The sequence below is a fragment of the Motacilla alba genome, chromosome 4 (assembly GCF_015832195.1).
Source record: "Motacilla alba alba isolate MOTALB_02 chromosome 4, Motacilla_alba_V1.0_pri, whole genome shotgun sequence".
NCBI lineage: Eukaryota > Metazoa > Chordata > Aves > Passeriformes > Motacillidae > Motacilla > Motacilla alba.
Window position 1 is genome coordinate 43668796 of NC_052019.1, and position 13516 is coordinate 43682311.

Genomic DNA, 13516 nt, shown 5'->3' on the forward strand with positions numbered 1-13516 from the left:
TCCGCTGGTGCTTCCCACAGTCCTGAAATGCCGCCCAGTATCCTCAGTGATGGAGGCTGATGTGTATTGGCACCCAACTACAGCAATACCACGCCAATACCTCCACATCTGCCAGCCACTAAACAGCCCAGAATCTTCTCTCTGCCCTGCTGTGGCTGGGGCCCCAGCACCCACCCTCAGCCGGGCCTCCCATCTCTGGTACAGCAGCATCTCCTTGCAGATGATGACATCCCCTCCCCCAGACCTGCTGCACAGCGTTTGTCATCCTCGTGTGGGTGCACCACAGAGGTCTGTCTTCTCCACATGAGTGCTGACAGAAGTGAGATCACACATGTGCTTGGGGCTATATGTCCTGCATTTGGCTGGGACAGTTAGCTTTCTTGGAGGCTGCTGCAGTGCTGTGCTTTTTGGATTTAGTATGAGCATATTGTGGATAATACCTGATGATTTAGTTGTTGCTCAGTAGTGCTCATTCTAAGTCAAAGCCTTTCAGCTCCTCGTGCTCTGCCAGTGAGAATGTGCACAAGCTGGGAAGAAGGATGGCCAGGACAGCTGACCAGAACTGAGCAGAGGGATATTCCATACCATAGAACATTTTGCCCAGTATATAAATGGAGGGAAGAGGAGGAGTTGACTGGAAGCTGCTGATGCTCATCCCCCATCACTGGGGGAGGGGCTGGGCTCAGTCAGTGAGGGGCAAGCAATTGTACTGTGCATCACCCATCTTTCTTGGGTTTTATTCCTCTCTCTTTCATTGTAATTACTGTAATTAGTATTATTATATTTACTTTGCTTCCATTACTAAACTGCTTTTAAGCCAGGAGTTTTACTTTTTTCCTATTTTCCTTCCCACCAGGAGGTGGTGGTGAGTGAGCAGCTGTGATGATGCCTAGTTGCCAGAGGGGGTTAAACTGCAGCAGTGGGAAGGCATTTGCTCCCATTTTAAATTCATCCTCTTGGTGCTGCCACAAATGCTCCAGTTGCCAAGCAAAGGACCACCTGCCTTACTACTCTGCCTCCAAAACCTGCTCTGAACACGAGCAGGAAAGCTTTTAACAAATGCAAACAACATGGTATCAATGAGAGCTATTGAGCTGGCCTCACAAACCCATAAAATACTTTAAAAGGTAGTGGGTAAAAAAGCTGTTCCCCAGAAATCACCTGCCTTGCTAAAGCGGGCAGTGATTTACAGATACTAAATAAGGGGCTCCATGCTCAGATTCACTCAATGGCGAATCTCTTCATGACTTTGCTACAGCACAGATCCACAGCTAGGTGCAGACCCTTCCAGAGCTAGAGCCCAAGGAGGCACTGAAAGAGGAAAAACAAATCACACAGCCAGGACTCTCCTGGAGATTGAGATCACTTTTATTTTCAGTCATTTTGGCGAGGACGTGTGGGTAAGTGTGGGTGTGGTGCGTGTATGTCTGGGCATGCATGTGTGTGTGCGCAGAGTCCTGCCCAGTGATGTAGATTATATGAATACCTGCAGTTACAGTCCATGAACTGAGCCATGAAGCGTGTCGTGAGAGCTACACTGAGGCCCACTTGCTTGCCTCTTCTTGTGCTTACTGCAGTGCAGCATCTCCACCTCCCGGCACAGCTGTTCCAAGGATGCCAGCCCAAGATCCCATCCAAAGGGCGCGAGGGGAACTGAGCTCCGGGATCTGGCTCTGCAGGAGTGAGCCAGTGGATTTTCATCTCACTTAGTGAGTTCCTAAGTAACATTTGCAGTTCCCTTTGACACAACTGTATCTAACTCCTCACCGTGAGGAGCCTCAACTGCTTGGACAAACTTTAGCTGCCTCAGAGGTACAATGGGAAAGAGAACAGGGACCCCACGTAAGTTCCAGTGCTAGAGCACAGCCAAGCACATCTTGAGTTCCTGGGAAAGCAGCACCCAAATAGGCTACTGAGTTTTTACAGCCACTATGAAACTGTGGCATGGGGGATGCTGCAAGGGAGATGACCCATGCTTCTGCAGCCCCCAGTCTCTTCCATCCGATCTGAGAGATCATAAGGCAGGGTAAATCACAAACTAGCCTCTGTTTCAGTTTAACTTTCTAAGGCTGAATCTCCCAAGCTCAGAGCAGAGACAATGCAGAAAGAACAGCACTGCCATGAAAGGAGACTAGTCAAAGGGATCCTGGTCTCGTGGCGGACTGGAAACAATCTTACTTCTCTGACCGTTCTGCTTTATAGCAAAGTTAAAACAGAGATGTCCCATCACCCAGGACCCTCTACAGCTGCCAGAAGTCTCCAAGTACTCCTGTAAGCCCTAAAATGACCTAAATGTGCAGCATCACCCTTTGGGCTCACTCTCTCTCACCTCTACCTAGTTATATGCTGCTTAGGGACATGCAATTCCTCACATTACATAGACCCAGAAGAAGGCAAAGCTGCTATCCTGGGAGTTTGACTTGGACGGATGCAGTTTTGAATCCCAGGTTTTGCTTCAGAATGTAACACAAGGTACTCCAGGACATCTTCCAGCTGCTGAAAGTCCTGGAGTGCAAAGCAGCTCGCTAACTCTGGTTCCAAATCTGTCAGAACCAGTTTCAGCAGGAAATCAAAAACCGGTCAAGCAAGGGGTCTGCAAACCAATAAGCAAAACCAGTACAATCGTCTTGGGTGAAGTAGGCATCTAGGAGATTGCCAGGAGATTCTCCTCCTACTCCAAAGGAGTTAAATTCTTTGTCAGCTCCACAGGGAGACAGCTGATGCCCCAGTCCTTTCTGACCTCTTTATAATACATCTTCAGTAAAGGCTGCAGAGTGCTCCACAGAGGCCTTAGTAATTTCTAACGGTTTGGTAACTCTGAGCAGGGACAAGAACTGGAACATAATACGTACTCTGAATTCAGGTATCTGCTGTTAGGGCACTGCATCAAGCCCTCTTTCCTTGTGGCTTGATTCATGAAAAATGACAGATCCTTCAAAAATACAGGGCCCTCATCCCTGGGGCTGAAGGGTATTAAGTGAGGTCTGAGGCAGGAGCTCACCAAAGGGACACTGTATGAGGATCCCAGGGTGCATCCTTAAAAGACAGCAACAGCAAAATCAAAAGTACTATGAGCTGTTTGTTTGGTTCTCCTGCATGGATCTCCCACCTGGCAACTGCAAAGGCGAGATGTTTCTGAACTGCATAGAAAATTAAATGGCTTTTGCATATTAAAAAAATTTGGATGAAAACACAGTTACACCAGTTACTAAACAGTGGGTGGATGAGTAATCACCGTTTTGTATTAAATAGACCCAACTAGATTGATCTCCATACTGCCACATTCCCGGCATTACGGCTTCAGTGCACAGCAGCAGCCTGAGTGCCTGCAAAGGCCAGGGAACGCTCCCACGGAGGTGGCACACCCCGGCAGGAGGGCTGTGGTCCCAAGGAGCAGGCTGCAAGACGTCTGCTCTGTCCTCTCATTCCTTCAATGCTCACGCATCCCAGACCAGATGGGCACACTGGGAAACAGGCCTCCGGCTGGAAAAGGATTCCAGTTTGTGGTTTCTTTACAGTGCGGTTTCCACGCAACTTCACAGCAACAAATCGCTAGTTTCTTCCTATGGAGAACGGAAAGAGAGGTGAGTAGCAGCAAAACAGGAGGAGAAGGCCGCTCAGCACGGGAGGTGACAGTAGGGAATGCTCTAACACAAGTTCTGCCTGTACCAGGCATGGTTCATGGCCAGCAAGACTCAGGACAAGGGAGTTTCCTAGCATTATTCCTGAGCACCATTCAAAGATCTCACCTCCCTTTCACCTTCTCCAGCCACACAGACAATTCTGAGTCTCCAGTTTATCCACAGCAATACAGAAGCACAATCAATTAATGATTCTCACTGACGTAAGGTTCATTGCCAGAGGTAGCAGGTCAACACATGAAATCTGAGCCCAAGCTACCCTCCCAAGCTGGCATGGTACCCTGAAGAAACAGGAAGCTGACTGAGCTGCCAGCTTTTATTTGGCCGCTTTTCCCCCTGAAGTAAGGTACATGGCTTGATTTCTTCTACCTGGCCTCTGGATCTCCTCCTGGAGTGGATTCTGCCCTGCTTTCCCAGCATTAAGTTCTTGTCAATGGGAAGATTTACAGCCTTGTGCATAAGGCTGGCATTTGAAGGATCAGAAACCAGGGGAATATCATCTGTGCAACTGCAGCAGGTCCCAATAGGACACATCACTCTCTTGCAGTGGTTGCAGGCCTGGCCAGCTCACATCCTGGTGGGCACTGCCTGTATCACCCATCCCAGGTCTGCCATCACAGCCCAAAGAATTAAGAGCTGAATATTAACACAAGTATTTTAAGTCCCTCATCTCTCAGACCTCCCCCAGCATCTGATGAAGGGATTCTGGCTCTGGAAATGCATGCCTCCTATTGATTTACATTAAATAAATATTTGCATGGAGCAAGACTCACATAGCACAGTTACCAGGGCTCAGCTGCTGGGCACAAACTAACAGCAACATCTTAGAAGTCCTCAAAGCCACACAACTGGGGGAGAAACCACAACTTTGGTACCAGTGCTCAGCCTGCCCTTTTCCACATCTGGAGAGGGAAGATGGCTGCTCATGAAGCACGGCTGCCAGGGGCATCAGGATCAGTTTGTACCACACAGCCACACACTGTTCACCAGATGTCTACACAAAGATGCCTGGGTGGCTTTCCTAGGAGGGTGACCAAGATCTATATTTTTAGTGCTCCAGTGGACACAGTGCACAGAGAGTACCGCAATGGCAGTACCAAAGCATCCAGCCATGGCAGACCAGCAGCTGTTCAGGGATAATGGTTGCACTAGGGATAAGAAATAGCATGTGCCAGAGGCACACTGACTGCCTTGCTTTTGTCCCTGCAGGATCACAGCACATCCTCACCACTTCATGGCACAACAAATGTGAACGCACAGGGCAGGAAACATTTCCCAGCCTGCTTCTCTGCCAGCCTCCACTCAAGATTGCTGAATGGGACACAGCCAACTTTTTTGTGGTGGAGCAATTTTAAAGGCTTTGCAGTACCAACCCAGCAAACTCCCCAGCAAAGCTTTGGCTAACTGCCACAAAACTCACTTGTCCAGGAACAAATCCAGGGAATCCCGCTACAGCTCATTTCAAGAGACTTTCCTCCAAGCAGGTCTGAATTAAATGGTATACCAAGAACATTTTTACATTCATCATGAGATCCAAATGGGTTTTCAGCACGCGTTCAATGGGTCCACAGAAGCCTATCCCCAGTGTTTTCCCTCCGGCCAGAGGCCCTGACATCTGCAGCAATCATTTTCCTTCATGCCTTGTCATCCCCAACCTCCAGATGACTTCATCCACTCCAGCCATGAGGCCCCCACCTGGGAGCTGCCCCTGCCCCACAGCATTTCTTTCAGGGTCCAAAGTCCAAAGTCCCATTGATCCCCGTCAGCATCAACTCCACAACTGGAAAGATGGGAGCACTGCAGAGCATCGGCCATGTTCTGCCCGGTGGAAAACCTTTGGCACCAGCACTGACGGTTTATCTGGAAGAGGAAAGGATAAAGAAAAAAGTAATATAGCAGGGTTCATAGCGCTTATGATGAATAACATAAGACACATGATTTTCTCTAGGCTTCTAAATAGGGAGCGTGAAGTGAAGAAAAAGTAACACAGGCTTTTTTGAGAACACAAGTTTCCAGCCAGCAGAGTGACTGTGAAACTGGGACACAGTTAACAGACGTTGTGGAAGGCAGGCCAGAGGACAAGGAGGATTGGAGGCATAGCCTGACAGCACAGTACAATAAAAACGGCACCTGCAGGTTAGAAATGCACTGTGCCAAATACACACACACACAGGAGAACCAAATGAATAGGCAGAAATAACCTGTGGCTCAGTATCAGAGCATCTTTGTTTTCTGCCCCAGGTGGGCACTTCAACCTCACCTTCACACACAGCTCAACAACCAACCATCATCAGAGTTATTCTCTACCAGGAGTGGTATTTTGGAATGGGAGGGTACTGAACAGAGAGAACAGCATCTACAGCTACTGTCAAGACACTGAAGTGAAAGTAACAGGCATTCACATACAGCAGCAGACACCAGCAAGACACTCAGCTGCTCCTCTAAGCTCTCTACCAAATTCCCTTGTGCCACTCCAATTAGACAGACCCTGGCTGAATTTCTGTTTTTCTGGGAAACCCATGCATCAAAAAGCCAAGGCACTGTCTGCTTTTGTGAGTGTTGTTCCACATTTTTTTCCCATCACAATACAGCTCTGTTTTCCAAGCACATTCCCACTCTGTGGAGTGAAGTACATATAGGCTATAGATACACAAGAGGGTAGGGCTCCTGTCCAAGGGGACCTCACCAAGTTGGAGGACTGAATCAGCAACGGTGCTGTAAAATTCAACAAGGACAAGTGTATAACTCTACTCCTACAACAGGACAACCCCATGCACCACCACAGCCTGGAGTCCTGCTGGCTTGGGATCTGGTGGAGAACATGTTGAACACAAGCCAGTAATGCATCTTATGGCAATGAAAACCAAGTTAATAGAATAAAATAATAAGGGAGCCTCAGATGGAACAAAAGGAAAGAAGTTCTGTCCCAGAATAAAATCTGGAGAGGTGGTAGCACCTCCATCCTTGTCATCCAAGGATGACACCCTCATCTATACAAGGTCCCAAGGAATCTGACTTGCCAATGAGAGTGGTTCTGCTTGAGAAGGGGGTGTACAGAAATCTCCTGAAGTCCCATCCTACCAAAACCCACCTATGACTGCATTATCTCCTGATCTTACATCTGCCACAACACAGCTCAGAGAACACCTCAGCCCATATCACTGTACTTCTTATCCTCTGAGTGGGTTGTCTATAGCCACAAATCATTAGAACAGTCCCCAGGCTGTGGGGCTGCTACCTTCCAGAAAGAAGTGCTTAGTGAGGGCATGTTTTATGTAGGCTTTCTGGTGTCTACTGACAGGGGAATAGGTCTGCTTTCTGGTCTCACTTGGAACAAGGGCTGATCACAGTAGGAGTGGGGGGGTAAACCAAGGCAACATTAACTCGCTCGCTGCCGTTCTTGGGACAGATGATCTCCGTCAGTCCCTCTGGTCTCGGCTGACTCAGCAGTTCTCCTGTGAACAAAGGAAAACAATGAAAATTTTTAAGCATCAGCAAGGCAATTTTTGCTTTTAGTATGCCCTTCCTGACCCCCTCACCAGGTAAGCATCCATGAGTGACGCAGGTAAGCACTGCAAGAGGACTTACTGGTCCTGCAACACGAGCAGGTCCCATACATATAACCATGGTGAGTGTCCTGAGTACAGCTTAAGAGACATGCTGCTCCCCACACACATAACATCTGCCATCTTTCCACTCTCTGCTTTGAATCACTGCCTTGAGAGCTCCTCAGGGATTCATAGCATCTAGATGGAAGACTCCCCAATGCCTCTCTCCCTGGGTGCATTTGCCACAACTGCCATGGGACTGCTGCTGTATCCTGTCAGGACCCTTGGCTATGCTATACTCTGCTGAGCATGCAAATCCCAGCTCCCAGCTGTCAGCTCTTCCATATTGGAAGCCATACCAGCTCTGTATTGAGTCACTAGCAGTGGGGGGCTCTCACAACGCCTGGCATCCCTCTGTGAAATGAGTTGCATCAGCTCCACTGTTCAAGTGCCAAGTTGGCAGCTCCTCACTGCTGGCACCCTTGCAGAATGTAGTTCAGGGCAAGACACAGGTCAGCACAGTGAGAGGGGAAAGCCATTTGCTGAGATGTGCCCAGCCCTGGGGAACACTCCCCAGCAGCTTGCTCAGAGCAAATCAAGTTTCCTCCTGGCTCCATTCCACACATGACTGGCCCCAGGAAGGCAGATCCCCCAGCCATCAACATGCCATCTCCTCAGCGTAGTCCATCTACAGCTTAGACACCCAACAGCACCAGAAACACCTCTTGATAGCTGCCTGGGAGGTAGGGTCAGCTCTCAAAGGCAATATGGGATGACCAGCAAGGGCTCAATTCTTCTGAGTTGGCCTGCATGGGTGCCAAACAGACCTACCCAAAGCAGAGGCACCAGGTCACAGCTGGCTTGATCAGTGACTTTCTTTAAAGAGGCAGGCCAGCTGTAAGTGGGTCGCAGCCACAGGTCCACACAAAAATCTCAGGACCCACCAATCAAGCAGCCACTGCGAGTTGTCCCCACTTCCACTGAAACACTCAAGACAGGTGGTCCTTGGACTCCTCTATTTTTAAATGCACTTGCAATAAATTCCTCTACTGTTAAAGAACATCAGAAAATGTCTCTTTCTGTCTAGTGTCTATTGCTGGGCACCCCAGGAAAAATAGAAATAACACTTCAAAGCACTGCTCAGCCTGTGCAGTAATAGCACAACAGGCTGCCCCGTCACAGGGCATGCAACCCTACAAATGCTGCTTCCCTCTTCTCCTTCCCTCTTCTGCTTCTCTTCTCACTTTCAGAAAACAGCATGTCATTTCATATCATGAAAACAGAGGGGAGGGCTTGGCAAGGAATATGCACAGTTGCCCTTGAGAGATACTTGTAGGGCCAGCAATTCCAGTTTGCTCCCATAGTCTGCAGTCTGAATTCACATTTGGTTGGAGTATCTCCCCTCACCTCACACCTACACTTAAACCTGAACTGGCAGAGCAGCTTTTGAGCGAGGAAGATGCGTCTTCTAAACCAGAAGAAATGTGATGGCATTTGCAATTCAAAGTTAAGTCTGCAAGGCAGCGTCTTCAATTACATGAGCTGTCATATTTGCACCCCATCAAGCATGTACACCACAGGGCTTCAGCTCCCAACAATGCCCAGGTTTCCAACCCCAGGCTGACTTCTGAACTGCAGTACTGATAACTGTACTGAAAGCACCATCTCTGAAAAACGAGTCACAAAACCAGTGCACCATTATGCACTTTAAAGACAGGGCTAATATCCACTAAATCTTAAATCAGAGGAGTGCAATAAGACTGGTCTGTCTGCTTGAGCCTTCATGCCTATTTCCATCTTCCCACTTCAGAAATACTTAGATGGTGATTTCTCACACAGAGGAGATTGCTGCAGGGTAAAATAGATGTCTGATTTGCAGGCAAAACCCTTGCCCTGGCTCTTCAGTCACCCTCCTTTTCTTCATGGCTTTATCTTCCTCCCTAGGCTGTCTCTAGGATAAAGCTCACCTTACCCTGTACCCAGCCCCAACAAAATCTCTTCCAGCCCCACTCCCATTTCCTGCTGACATACATACTGCCCCCCAGAAGAAAGACTTTTCTTGCAATTTCTCAGTAAGACATATCATTCACCAAGTGGACAGAAGGTCACCTATGTGTCCTTACTAGTCTTCCCCCTTTCAGCTAAAAGATGTCCTGCTGCTTTACTGTACTGTTCCCATCCCCTTCTCACTGCAAACTGGTCATCTTTGCTGCACAAATTCATCACAATACTAAACTAGATATAACTATCTAAATCACACCTCATATCATTTACTGAATAAAATCCAGTGCAAATGCCATTGCAATATGCACTGTAATGTATGCTATAACAAACTAGCAGTGAGACACCCTGCTTGGATACAACTCTCCAGGCCCAGAATCTCTTGGAGGTTTTAGAAACCTCACATTTCTATTCAGAAATTATTCAAACTAGGAGATTATTATTAGATAACAAAAGTCCTCAGGGCCACAGCAGGATGGGAAAGAGGAGATCCAATGAGATATTGGACTGATTGATACAAAAGGAAAAGCTAAGTGCCTGGCATGGGGAGCTGTTTGCTTGGTTTAATTGCCAAGTTTAAATGCAGTTTAAATGTAGCACCTTGTGTTTGCAGTACTTGTTCTGCCCCTCTGTACAGGCTGTATTTTGCATATTCCCCTGTGAGCCTGTCACAAATTTTACTGGAAACCTCAGTTTTGCTTGCCCTCTCTGAAAGGTGCCTGCAATAGCACACACACAACCATGAAGCTTATCTTATGGACTTAGTTTTAATGTTAACTTCCACAGAAGCCAATAAGGTTTTAACCAAAACTCCAACTACTCTGTCTTAAGGCTGAAGACTACAACAGTAAAGTGTGTGAAGAACAACTTCATTTTTCAGTACACAAATCTGCAGACTAAGATTATTCATCTGATTTAAGAGCATAAGCCCTATTTTTAAAGGCACTTTAATGCTGAGTACTTGATGATCAAGGCCTGATGTTTAGATGCACCTAAATCCCACATCAGTTGATAGTAGAGAGGCACCCGACAAGCCTGGTTAAAAGCACCTGCAAATGCTTGAGAAGATGCTCCTTTGCTGCCTCTCATTTGCAATGGCACAAATGGTGCAGAAAAGCTGTATCTGTTCCATGGCCACCCTCCTGGTGTTTTGGCACAGAAATTGGTCTCCACAACTTGGTAAAATGTGCTGCCCAGCAAGTTAAGGTTGAGGCACAAACAAAACCAAGACCCTGTCATGAAACTACCATGGTCAGTTTGGCCGCTGCCATAAGTCGGTTTGTAAACTCCCCCAGGCAGATGAGCTGAGCGAGTCATGATGCCCATAACATTTAAAAGAAATGTGCTACACATGGGCAGTACAAAGGAAAGGCAGGAACAAACCTTCACCCTTTCCCAGCGCTTTACCAGAAAGGCCTGTTTCCTTTCAGCATTAGCCAGCTCACCTGAAGCAGTTACTTCTATGTCAGCAAGACGTTCTTCACTGCCACTGTTTTATCCCAGAACACACACAGGGCACAGGCTCACTCAAAGCTCATGCCAGTGATCAGACCCATGCATGCTGCAAAGCACACTTCACTGGCCTTTAGAAAATACCCGTGAAATGCCAGATACCCGTGACAAATCAGAGAGCTAGGAGAGAGACTGACAGCAAGAAAAGCGAGTACTTGTAGCAGTGTTTGGTTACTCCATGCTGGCAGCCAGACAGTGTCAGCTGTAAGCCTACTTGGCTGCCTAACAGAGAGGAAGGCTTGCATGCAGGAAGAAAATCCCACCTAGAGCACTTGCCTTCATGCAGTTCCCACTTGCAGTGGCTGTGCTAAGTGGGCCAAGGTTCCCCATTCATGTATCAAGAATCTGCTGCAAGGGCATAGGGATGAGATACTCTAATCCAGCCTGTCATGCCATCTCCTCTCCCTCAGAGCTCCCAGGACAGCACATTTGCACAGTATCAACATGACCATGTTTATCATTTTCCTGCTGTCAGGATCTGGGCCCCATTGGAACAAACAGCCAGAAGTAGATGAGCAGGACCTGGTCCCAGCTCTGTAGTGTTGCTTCACCTCTCTCTCTTCAGTCTGCCAGGGACCTTGAGGATATATTGCTCATGCTTTACAATAAGGGCATGAGAGCCAAAACCAAGCTGCTCCTACATCTTGCCCTGCTTCAGCACTGACCCACTTACTCCATCATATATCCTAGAGCTGCTCCAAGCAAGGACCCACTGTTTTTTGCAGCCTCAGTGCTCATATGTTCTCTTACCCTAAATCCCTTCTCACTCCTCCTCCTTGCTGAAGGCCTTCCAATACAAACCACTGCAAGTGTGGTTGACTAGAGATAGACTTTACATCTCAGCCTCAAGTGCTTCTCCCTCAAGCCTCCTTTGACTAATCTTTGCTTGTGACATCTCTCAGCATAGTACTCAGCAGTCATGCCTTCAGAAGAATAGAGAATAGAACACTTCAACACTGCCTGCACACCCAAAGCACGTGCCTCATGCTTGGTTTCTAACAGCAGTCAGAAAACTGGGCTCACATGAAAGCCCTGGCTCTCAAAACACCCCTCTGTGTTGCATGCAGTCCCATCCCCTTTCATCCATACAACTGCAAATAAATTGGGGCTGGAGAAGCTACAGCTTCTGTGCTTGGCTGTTTGTTGTTTTAAGGTTCAGTAGCTGGAGCACGTACACAATTACATCAAAGCTGTCACAGAGGCAGGGTGAGATGAATACCCGTGTGCACAGATTTCCCCTTCTGCTTTAAGCGCAGGAAATGCTCTCACACACTGGGACTTTACAGCCAGCTTTACAAGAAATCTTCCAGGAGTATTGGCAGAAGGAAAGGGAAGGAGATGGTGTCTCACAACAAGCCTGTATCTACTCCACACCATTTAAATCTTCTCTGCTTAGATGAAACTAATTACTTGCTTCATACAAATGTTACTGTGCATGACACACAAGCTTATTCTCAAGCACTGTGCACAGAAAATACTGCTCTGTACTGGTATGAATTTTTAATATGCTCCTTGCAGCACTGCCTACATGTCACGCACAAAAATATTCCCCAGAAAGATAGAACACTGCACTTGATTTATTTCTGGAGTCCTGAGCGACCTGATCTACCCGGCCTGCTTGAGGCAGAGGGCTGGATAGAGACCTCCAGGTTAGGATTTAATTTTTTTCTCACTGAAGGTCATTCTCCTGGCCACAAATCAAACAAACAAAAACAAAGCAAAACAAAACAAAAACCCCAAACAAACAAACAAAAAAAAACACCCAAAAAAACCAAAAAAAGGAAAAAAGGGAGCTGTGCAGGGTGAAATGCACATTATGAACAAAAGTTTCATAAGCCTCATGTTGCAGTCTCCAGTCTGAGGAGCTTAGAACTAGCAAACAAAATCAACAACAAAACTCCCAGTCTGTCAAAGAGCCCTACTGGGAGAGACTGCTGTGCAAAAAAGGCAACAGAGAAGAAAAACTCTGTGGGTCAGTAATCATCACAGCAGCAGGCCGGTGAGCAGAACCACCCATCAGGTAGAGCACATGCCTAGGAACAAATGAGCCTGGGATTTGATTTGGTTTAAAAAGAAAAGGAAGGCTTGAAAACAAAAAGAAAGTTTGCTCTGGAGATGTGGAGTGGGAAAGGCAGCCAGTTGCAAGGCAAAGGACTAGAAGACTAGGACTAGGTGAGTCCTCAAGACTAGAAGCTGACAGCACAGAGAAAAGGGTGCAGAGAGCAAGGGTCAGAGCTTTCCAAACATGCAAGAGGAACCAATTTCTCCTTTGAAGGGTTCAAGACCAAAAATACCAACAACTTCCTTGAGCACAGAGCAGTCTCTTGTGCCTGCCCAGCTCCAATCTGGAGCATTACAACTGTTAGAGGGGCAGGCTCAGCCTTGTTGTCTTGGCTGATCCAAGCACTGGACAACTGTCCAGCTCCTGCATTCATAGCATCAGCTGACTCTCGAGACAGCCCCTCACCTCCAGGCCTCACAGCTCTGGCTGTGGACATATATATGGCTCACCTTGCATACTTCCCTCAGATGGCTGCACAGCAAATTGTTTTCTCAAGGCTCTTAAGTCATGTGAGGTGAAGGAAACACAAAACTTTGGAAACAGACAGCAATGCTTCTCAGCTTGGAGCTGACAGGTCAAGCTTCAGAAACCAGAGCTGCATTTCTCCAGGCCAGGAACCCTGGAGGTGCTGCAGAAGCTGGGTTCTGCTCAGCTCAAGCCTAGGCAGCTTTTCCCCCAGCAGCTGAGATCACCCTGCACTTTACCTCCTACCTAAGGAGCTCCCAGGCTAATTACCCTGGCAGGAAGTCCAG

The 13516-nt window shown here is 47.6% G+C and overlaps 1 protein-coding gene across 2 annotated transcripts in view; it reads right to left on the minus strand.

Annotated features, from left to right (window-relative positions):
- Positions 1-1350: 1350 nt before the first annotated feature.
- MFHAS1 (malignant fibrous histiocytoma amplified sequence 1) overlaps positions 1351-13516 on the minus strand; it is a 35088-nt gene continuing 22922 nt past the window's right edge. Inside the window, exons 2-4 of one of the 2 annotated variants that reach the window (XM_038135177.1) lie at positions 6970-7096; positions 5062-5501; positions 1351-3563 (exon numbers count right to left, since the gene is read on the minus strand). In XM_038135177.1, the coding sequence (XP_037991105.1) occupies positions 5498-5501; positions 6970-7096 (131 nt within the window). In that variant the 3' untranslated portion in view covers positions 1351-3563; positions 5062-5497. Of the gene's footprint in view, positions 3564-5061; positions 5502-6940; positions 7097-13516 lie in introns of both variants that reach the window. The other variant, XM_038135178.1, reaches the window with a different exon arrangement.